The 10,484-nt window shown below is 44.7% G+C and overlaps 1 protein-coding gene across 1 annotated transcript in view; it reads right to left on the bottom strand.

The window, feature by feature from the left end:
• Window positions 1-8,470: 8,470 nt before the first annotated feature.
• Window positions 8,471-10,484, bottom strand: part of TAGLN2 (transgelin 2) — a 20,604-nt gene continuing 18,590 nt past the window's right edge. The window contains exon 5 of the mRNA XM_015823469.1: window positions 8,471-9,521. Coding sequence (XP_015678955.1) covers window positions 9,380-9,521 — 142 coding nt within the window. The 3' untranslated portion in view covers window positions 8,471-9,379. The remainder of the gene's footprint in view (window positions 9,522-10,484) is intronic.

Below are 10,484 nucleotides of genomic sequence, written 5' to 3'. Positions count from 1 at the left end.
TACCTATATTGTATATTATGTATATACATATATGGGTATGCATACATATACATGTGTGTATATATATACACACACATAGACATAGGCATATACACACACATATATATGATTTATTAGATTTATGTGCTGCCCATCTTGTCTAGAAGTGATTGTGTGTGTACATACACACTACTATATATATATATATATATATATATATATATATGTAAATATAAACACACACATTATCTTGTGTGAATTGCAGCCTGTACCATTATTCTGTTTCCTCACTGTTTTCCTGTATTCGTGATCTATATGAAGCTTTCCTAACTGGAGTTGCTTGAGAAATTGTGATTGGAAACAAAACAAAGCATTATTTTAAACTTTGCGCCGTGGTGCTTCCAGTGGCAGGAACTTTTTAGTGCAGTTCAGCTCCCAGTCTGCCAGCCTGTTGTTATTATCGACGTTGTAAAACGTGGGTTGTGTCAGTTAGAAGTGAATTATATAGTGAAGTGTCTGTACTTTTTGCAATAGCTACATTTAGTTGTGTATGATGTCATTCTTCTGCTTCCCATTCTTATTACCATTTGTTTTTTTTTACAAACGTGTCTGATGGTTCAGTTTGGGGATGTTTGAACTGGAGGTGAGATAGAAGTTGAGGATTTTAATTTGAGGACATACTGGTGACGCTAGTGATGAACAATTACAAGCCCATGAATTGTGGTTGTTAAGTTGAGGGTTTACGACTAATGAGTGTAACTATCATTGTGACCTACTTGCTGTTTATATATCTACTGTGAGCTTATGCACCGGAGACAGATTCCTTGTGTGTCTGCTCACACTTGGCCAGTAAAAAAATCTATTCTATTCTGTTTGAACTGGGAAGTCCTTGGCACTCTCTGAGTTTTCACAACACTGTGTTGCTGGACAATACTGTTGTGTTCAATACTGTACACAATATTAACCATAGTTTCAACTGGGAAACTCTGAGCATTCTAGAGGAAGCTAAATCCAAAAACGCTGGTAAATTCTTGAAAGTTTGGCACTCAAACAAATCAGCCTTCCACAGGGACATAGAGATAAACGACGTTTCCTCATCATTCAGTTTGAGACAATAAACAAGCTAACAAGGAAACAAAAACACCAGAACGCATCCTCTGTCAGCAGTCAACAGCCAGATAAGCAAGGATGAATACCAGACAAATAATCTAGCAGTTAACAATACACTAATCAAGGAATTGTCAACTCTGACAAACAATCAGGCAGTAATTGAGTAAGTATAATCAAGGAACTTCCAAGGAAAAACAACACACCCCCACCAACACATCAAGCTACTGTATATAAACAAGGAGCAAATCTTACTCCCTTCTAGCACTGATGACGTTACCTAGTTGGGTCATGAAACGTCTGCAAGAAAACAACCAAACTCAGAGAGCCCCAAGGACCCCACAGTCCTCCTCCTCCTCCCCCTCCTCTCCACAAACACCCCTCTCTTCTAGCACTGATGATGTTACCTAGTTGCATCACGAAATGCCCGTAGGAAGACGAGAAATCTCTGAGGAGCTGTAAACTCCACTTACAGCTTTACTCTGGGTTTGTTTGCTTTTTTAATTTTCGGTCCACCACAATCATCTCAGGCCAACCTTGTTTTACTATGCAAGAATACTCAATCCGCTTACAGCTAAAGATCCCATGGATGAAAATCCTAAAAGGGAAAGACAACAACCCAAGAAGCGTGGGAAACCCTGAAAAAATGCGACCGTAAAAGCCCAGTCCAGCACAATACCGCTGAAAAAGAAAAACAAGACATTCAAGAAGAAATCAGCACGGCTGCACAAAGATCTCTCTGACAAACGAATGAACTTTTCCCGGCATTTGCACTACAAAACCTCTGGCTGGGAATAAATCTTTCGATGGCTGACTTAAATCCCTCTTCAGTTTTGATCAGAAATGTCTGGTTTTCGGCCATAAGGTGGCACCAGAATTCGTTTGCTCTGTTTCTTTGCAACAAAGAGCTGCTCTGAAATTGGCGGTTTGTCCTGAACTGAAGATATATCTCCTTTGTCGTTTTCTAATTTAAGATGATGCCGCCGCCTCTTTCTCTCCACACAGCCCTGCAGTCAAATATTTTCTTTTTCTTCTCCTAATATTCTCCAGCTCCTTAACTCTACAAAAGGAGCTCATAATCTTGTCTGGTGTGTCTAATGCAAGACATCTTGGAATGCATGAAACAGCTGCAGGAAGAGGCATTGGCTGGCTGGCAGCTGCTTTGGTGCCCTACCCTACCAAATCGGTTCTTGGGTGGAGATCTCCTAGCTACAGATACAAAATGTTATTTGTGTTGTGGTTGTTCAGTCACTAAGTTGTGCTCGACGTCTCGCGATCCCGTGGCCCATGGAGTGCCAAGGCTCTCCTGCCTTCCACTGTCTCTTGGACTTTGCCCAAATTCATACTCCTTGCGTTGATGACACCAAATAGAATAGAATAGAATAAGAATAAGAATAAGAATAGAATAAGAATTATTAGAATTAGAATTAGAATTAGAATTGATGGAATGGAAATAGGAATAGAATAGAATTAGAGTAGAATAGAATAGAATAGAATGAAAATAGGAATAGAATAGAATAGAGTAGAATAGAATGAAAACAGGAATGGAATGGAACAGAACAGAATAGAATAGAATAGTTGGAAGGGACCTTGGAGGTCATCGAGTCCAACCCCCTGCTCAGGCAGGAAACCCTATACCATTTCAGACAAAAGGTTGTCCAGTCTCTTCGTAAAAACTTCCAGTGTTGGAGCACTCACAACTTCTGGAGGCAGGTTGCTCCACTGGTTAATTGTTCTAACTGTCAGGAGGGTGAGCGATAGGACCCCTTCTTTAGTTTTTCTTTCCCAAGCCCAACCCATTGTAACTTGGCCCAGATCCCTATTGTAGTTTGCAGCCTCCAGTTAGAAATCACAAAAGGGCCAAGTTTGAAGACCCCTGAGTTAGAAGAATATGTCGTAGTTAAAAAGAAGCACTGTCCTTAAACCTGCCATTCTAGTTCCTTTTTATTATTATTATTATTATTATTATTATTATTATTATTATTATTATTATTATTATTATTATTATTATTATTATTATTATTATTATTATTATTATTAGACATTTTAATTTAAGTTTCACTGCAAGGCAAATATATAGGAGAAAGAAAAGTTAGAAAAATTGACAAATGACAGAGCAAAGAGCAAAGAGAGGGTTAAAAAAAAAAAAGAAGAGAGAGAGAGATGTCGCAAATCAGGGGAAAGTCTTCCAGAGAATTGTTTTTTAACGTCTCGCGTTGCTGCTTGGAATGATCAGTCCGGCTCAGTAACCATAACCGGCTTGGGCAGTTGATGGCTTGGAGGATGTTTGGCATCGGTGCAGTATAGCAAGGTGACGCTCGGAGAGGGTTCAAGGGCAGGAATTCAGGTATGAACTGTAAACAGGGTGGCGCAGTTCTGCTCCAACAATTCAGAACGAGGACAGCGATGCTTCTCTGTTTTCCAAAAGCATTGGGACTCCAAGCGCCCCCCTCCCCCCTGCCATTTCTGAGCCTTTGAGGAAACTGGTAGGCCCGGTGCGAGGTTACAAAGGGGAGGAAATAAAAAAAAAAGGAAGTTTGCACTCTTTTTCTCTATACCTGTCCACAGTTTAGAAAATCCAAAGAGGGTCAAAGGACCCGGGGTGACAGGATAGCCGTCTTCCAATTCATGAGGGGCTGCCACAAAGAAGAGGGGGTCAACCTGTCGTGGGTGCTCCATCACTGGAAATCTTCAAGAAGAGACTGGACAATCATCTGTCAGAGATGGTATAGGTTCTCCTGCTTGAGCAGGGGGCTGGACTAGAAGACCTCCAAGGTCCCTTCCAGCTCTATTCTATTCTATTCTATTCTATTCTATTCTATTCTATTCTATCCATTGCATTCCATATTTTCTAATTCTGTTCTATTCTATTTTCTGTTGTATTCTATTCTATTCTATTTTACATTCTATTCTGTTCTATTCTATTCTACATTCTATATTTCTATTCTATTCTATATTTCTAATCTGTTTTATATTTCTATTCTATTCTATTATTCTATTTTACATTCTATTCTATTCTATTCTATTCTATTTTCTATTGTATTGTATTGTATTGTATTGTATTGTATTGTATTGTATTCTATTCTATTCTATTCTATTCTATTCTATTCTATTCTATTCTTATTCTGCATTCTATTCTCCAAAGCACCAGAAAGCAGGACACAAAGCAATGGATGGAAACTCATCAAGGAGAGAAGCAACTTGGAACTAAGGAGGAATTAAGGAGATTGAGAATAACCAATCAGTGGAATGGCTTGCTTGCAAAAGTTGTGGGAGCTCCATCACTGGACGTTTTCAAGAAGACATTGGACAACCATTTGTCCGGAATGGAATAAGGTCTCCTGCTTGAGCAGGAGGCTAGACTAGAAGACCTCCCAGGCCCCTTTCAATCCTGTGACTCTACGTTCTATGCTTAGAAATGAAAAACTCAGAACTTTTGAACTGTCCGAGGTCATTGTGAAAAGGACAATTGGTGCTTTCTGAAGCACCTGGATTAGCCCAGCTATCCTGTTTGTTTCGTTTCTACTCCTTCCTCCAGACAGCCACCCCCCTCTTCTCATCCCTTACTAACCCTCTTACAAATTTCTACTATGTGAATGGCCGGAAGTGACTTCATGAAGTCTGAAGCTTGGCTCCCTGTCCTGGGCTTCTATCTCTGCTCCAACAGGCCTGCCCTCTCTCTCATCAACTGTGGCTTCCTTCCTGAGATTAATTCGTTCGAAGTGATTGGCTTAATTAGGAAACTAAGCCGTACGCCGAGGGTCCCTTGCTTTTAAACGCTAAATGCATTTAATGCGAATCTGAAAGAGAACAGTTTCCCTGTATCGGATCAAGTCTTTTGCCATCCAGGCTATGCCTTTGGGACGATCGCCGTCACGAGGGCGTGCACCCCGTGTTTAAACAGAGGGAATTTTGATCCAAGTGTAAATCTAGAGGCCCGGACTGGCCAACACACACACACACACACACACACACAAAAGCGCAAACAAAGACACACCTTCGCAGGACAAACACATCCTAAAATATGGTAATGGCCCCACCAAGCACTGGGTGTAACCTTCCAAATAACTGTTTGCTCACCTCAATCGTCCCTTCCCACCCGGCCTAATTCCTCCGCCTTCTTTTTCCGAAGAATTTTGCAAAGTAAGGGGCGAGGATCAAAGCAGCATCCAGCCTCCCAATTTAATATCCCTGCTAATTAGGGTCAGCGGCCCCATTGTGCTGAGTTGGACATAGCGAACGTGGGACTCATTGCCACCTGAGACGGGCTTTGCGAACAGCCCTGTACATACCTGAAGTGCTTTCCCAGCATCCTTTGCGAGGCATTCTCCCAGAGGTGGAGAGGCTGGATCCGAACCCCAAACGAACCACAAGGGAAGGTTGCATTTTCCAGGAACTAAAGGTCACAAACTGGAGGCCAGTGCCAATTAACCTTGGCGTTAGCCACCCAGTTATCCCGCGGTAAGATGGGCAGCCAATAAATTGGATAAATAAAAACTTTTACTTCCTGGTTGAGGACAATGGGCATATATGTAGAAATGTGGAGCAACCGAGGCAACCTTGGACCCTTTCCCAGGGACTCTTGTCTGCCTTGCTTCAGAGGTTCATTCAGTTGTTGTACCTGAACTGACAGCAACCTAGGAAGAAAGAAAAAAAAACTCTGGAAAACTTAAATTTCCAAAGCGGGCACCCGTAGAAAGGGGGCTGCCCAGTAAAGCTGCAACTTTTAGCAGCCGAACTTGCCAATTCGCCTTCATTTTGCCCATTTGGGGGGTGGTGGTTCACACAACGCGTTGAATTTGAACAGCCAGCTTGGTCCAGTGGTGAAGAAACCAGGAGCCTGGGAGTTCTAGTTCTGCCTGAAGGATGAAAGTCGGCTGGGGTCAATCACCAGGAGATGGTGAGTTCTAGTTCCGCCTTAGGCATGAAAGCCGGCTGGGTGACTTTGGGCCAATCACCAGGAGACGGTGAGTTCTAGTCCCGCCTTAGGCATGAAAGCCGGCTGGGTGACTTTGGGCCAATCACCAGGAGACGGTGAGTTCTAGTCCCGCCTTAGGCATGAAAGCCGGCTGGGTGACTTTGGGCCAATCACCAGGAGATGGTGAGTTCTAGTCCCGCCTTAGGCATGAAAGCTGACTGAGTGACACTTTGAGCAATCACCAGGAGACGGGGAGTTCTAGTCCCGCCTTAGGCATGAAATCCAGCTGGGTGACTTTGTTCCAATCCCCCCCCCCGCTCTCTTTTAGCCCAACCCACCTCACAGGGTTGTTGTTGAGGGAAACATAGGAGGAGAAAGGATTAATTAAATACGTTCACCACCCTGGGTTGCTTATAAAGTCATACAGCCGGGATAAAATTCTAATAACTAGCCACCAAACACCCTTGCTGCGTTTGTAGATCTATCCCCCCTCGGAGAAGGCAGGAGAAGCGGTTAATCTTGAACCGGACTTCTTGCATGTTTGTTTAGGTTAACAGCTGACAGATCTTTAACCTGGTTATGCAAATACAGCTATTGTAGGCTTGTGGCAATAGGTTGGCGGAGCGCGATGGGAACAAAAAATTAATTGGCAAGCAAAAGCTTTTAGATTAAGCACTGGAGGAAAGTTTTGATGGCTCCGTTCCTGAAACGGGTTTTATGTCTGGCTAATAAATGTATTAGGCCAGTGATTGATTTGGCTCCTGCTGAGGCTTCTGGGTCAAAAGCACCGGGTGTAACCTTCCACATAACTTTTTGCTCACCTCCATCGTCCCTTCCCACCCGGTCTAATTCCTCCGCCTTCTTCTGCCGAAGAATTTTGCAAAGCAAGGGGTGAGGATAATAATAATAATAATAAAGTTGGAAGGGACCTTGGAGGTCATCGAGTCCAACCCCCTGCTCAGGCAGAAAACCCAAACCATTTCGGACAAATGGCTGTCCAGTCTCTTCTTAAAAAACTTCCAGTGTTGGAGCATTCACCGCTTCTGGAGGCAGGTTGTTCCACTGGCTAATTGTTCTATCAAAGCAGCTTGTCCCGAATGCCGCCAGCTAGTCGGGGAGCTAACCTGCGCAACGACCTAGAGTGCGGGGCATGAATTACAAGTAATCCTTAACTTACAATCACTTGTTTAGTGACCACAGTCACCACAGCACTGGACAAAGGGACTTATGGCCATTTTTCACACTTATGACCCTTGCAGCATCCTCACAGTCACGGGATCAGAATTCAGACGCTTGCCAAATGTCTCACGTTTATGACGGCTGAGCTGTCCCAGCGTCACTGACCAGCACAAAACCAGTGAGGAAGTCAGATCCACTTTACAACCGTGACTTAAGAACTGCAAGCGACTCACATAACAACTGTGACAGAAAAGGTCGTAAAATGGGGGCAAAGCTCCTGTTTAGCAACAGAAACTGTGGGCTCAAAATGACTAAAAAAAAAACCATCTAGATTTTAAACCAGAACTGTTTCTGTTAGGCATAATAGGAGGAAGCTATGAGAAAGATTGTCTATACTTAATTTTACGTGTAAGAATTGTTTTTTGCCCAATATTGGAAAGAACTAATTAAGAACATTTTAGATTGCGCAGAAATGGACAGATTGACACTAAAGAGGAAAGAGAAAGAAGACTCAGTAGTAAAAGACAGGACACACCGATACAAACCCGGTCATTTTTTGAATCCAAGAGTTTGAAATAAAATACCCCTCGGCTAGGATTTGGTTTATAAAGTAATAATAATAACAATAGCAAAGTTGGAAGGGACCTTGGAGGTCATCTAGCCCAACCCCCTGCTCAGGCAGGAAACCCTACACCATTTCGGACAAACGGCTGTCCAGTCTCTTGTTAAAAAACTTCCAGTGTTGGAGCATTCACCGCTTCTGGAGGCAGGTAGTTCCACTGGTTAATTGTTCTAACTGAAAGTATCCGTGAAGGCTTCAGGATTCTTCCCGCAGGCACCCCCAAACACTTCCCAGACTCCCCCCCTCCCTGCCTTTCCCCTATATCCTGGTTTTCTGTTGACTGTTTTCACGGAAGCATTTTAAAATAAGGAAGCTGCTTCCTTGGAAATCGAGCCGCTAGATTTTTTAGCAGTGTCGTTTCTTGCACAAACGCTCGCTGTGTTGCACGGGGGTGTGTGGCAAAATTAAATCCCGTGAAACTAATTTGCCTTTTCATCCTTAGGGGGTTTTCTCTGGGAGCCCTTAACTCCCCCCCCCCAAAAAAATTCCCTGGCCCTGTCTGTAAATTGGGATTTGCGTAGACTTTCAGCTTCTGCCTGAAAGGGTTTTCCTGGCTGGGGCTGCTGGGAGAGGTAGTCCAGAAACACATGGGAAGGTTCCTTCCCCCCCTCCTCCCCTCCCAGCTTTATCCGAGCAGCAGAGCCAAAGAGAAGGACACAGGCCCATAAACAAAAGAATTGAGCAACCTTTATTTCTTATCAAGAGCCTCAAGGCCAAATACTTTCCCGCAGTTCAGGGTAAGTTATCTCGCTTCTGGCTTTGCCCCCCAAAGCTGCGTGTGTGACTCAACCATGTTCCCAAAGGCCAGGACCAAAAAGGCTGGTCCGGCTGTGGAGGGTGGGTACGGGCACTCAGCACCATGGATCTCCCTACTCTCAAGGGTGGTTTTCCTTTCCCCCCCTCCCCCTTGGATTGATTTAAGTATTTTGCAAAAGAAAGAGAGAAACAGACTACATCAAACTCAGCGGCACGGTTCTGCCCCCTCTTGTATTAACGCCACCGCCCCTTCCTCAAAATAAAAGCTGAAGCCAGGAAGCGTAGATAGGGGGTCCTGTCGAGCACCCAGCTTCCCAGGGGTGACTTTTTTGGGAGAATGGGGTGAATCACCTGATCTTCCTAGTCTCGAGACAACAACTCACTCAAAATTAAGAAGTGGGTTGGTTTTGGTTCCAAAGCAGCTGCCTTAAAAAGGTCAGCATTTGGAGCAAGGAAGACAAGATACGGGAAAGACACCATCTCGTCTTTGGAACTGGCCATGAGCGGATGGGAGAGGGGGAAACCAATATCAACATTTGGGGATCCTCGGAGAGATGAAGGGCCACGAGATGTTGGAGAGGCCGGGAAAAAAATAACCCCAACCGAGACAGGAAAAGCAGGAACGGGGAGATACGACTGGAAAAAAAAATACCTAGAGGGTGTGGTTTTTTTTAATATTAAAAAAAAACGGTGGAAAGGAGCTTGGAGGGAAAATGGAGAATCCAAAAATGATCGTTTCACGGAGAAGAAACACCGGAAAGTTCTCTGGAAAAGGAAGATATTGGAGGAGGCGAAGGAGGAGGCCGGCAACGGTGGGCTCAAAGGATCTGGCGCGGCATCCCGTAGCCCGTCATCCCGGCCTGGGAAGCCCCTCGGTTCGTCCCCATCTGCAGCCCGATGACGTTTTGTCCCTCTTTCAGTTTGTCATCCGAGAAGGCCCGGCGATTCTCCTGGGATTTCCTAGCCACACGAAGGAAAAAGTCTGAATGAGGACGGGGAAATCCCCAGGTTGAAAAGTGATCATTGTTTAATGGTAGTTTAATGAAGAAAAAAAACACCCCGAGGGGCAAGGCTGACACCTCAAGGGACAGCAATATAGGTAGTCCTCGTTTAGTGACCGTTTGATGTTACAACGGCACTGAAAAAAGTGGCTTGCGACTGTCTTTCACACTTATCACCATTGCAGCATCCCCACGGTCAGGTCACGTGATCACAATTCGGACGCTTGGCAACCGGCCTGTATTTGTGAGAGTTGCACTGTCCTGGGTGTGTGGGTGTGTGTGTCATGTGATCACTATTTCCAACAAATGGACTCAATGGGGGAAGCCTGATTCACTTAAGGACTTGGGATTCCCTTAACAACTGCAACGATTCAACTGCAACAACTGTCGCAGACAAGATCATAAGAGGGGACCAAACTCACTTGCTTAGGAGGAAAAATGATGGGCTCAGTTGTGGTTGTGAGTCAAGGACTATCTGCAATTCAGGGTGCTGGTTGTCACCTTCTAAGCCCTCCACGGCTTGGGGCCAGGATCGTCTTTTACCAGTTACACCCCCCCCCGACCCAGAATAGGGAGACGGGATGTTATGGGTCCCCTCTCTTGAGGTCGTCCATCTGGTGGGCCTTCTCCATGGTGGCTCCCTCCCTGTTATTTGAAGGACCGTCATCTCCCAGTCTTCTCTACTTGACCCACCAGAGCGAGGAGGCAAGGGATGTCCTGGGTCCCCTCTCTTAAGGAGGTCCATCTGGTGGGACCAAGGGGAGCCACCCTGTAGAACAGCGGTAGTCAACCTTGGCTCTTTTATGACTTGTGGACTTCAATTCCCAGAATTCCTGAGCCAGCTTAGCTGGCTCAGGAATTCTGGGAGTTGAAGTCCACGAGTCATAAAAGAGCCAAGGTTGACTACCCCTGCTGTAGAACA

Source organism: Protobothrops mucrosquamatus, unplaced genomic scaffold, assembly GCF_001527695.2.
Source record: "Protobothrops mucrosquamatus isolate PMUCROS unplaced genomic scaffold, P.Mucros_1.0 scaffold1879, whole genome shotgun sequence".
NCBI classification, from domain to species: Eukaryota; Metazoa; Chordata; class Lepidosauria; order Squamata; family Viperidae; genus Protobothrops; species Protobothrops mucrosquamatus.
The sequence above is the reverse complement of the archived record's forward strand: the minus strand, read 5'-3'. Positions and strand labels throughout refer to the sequence as shown.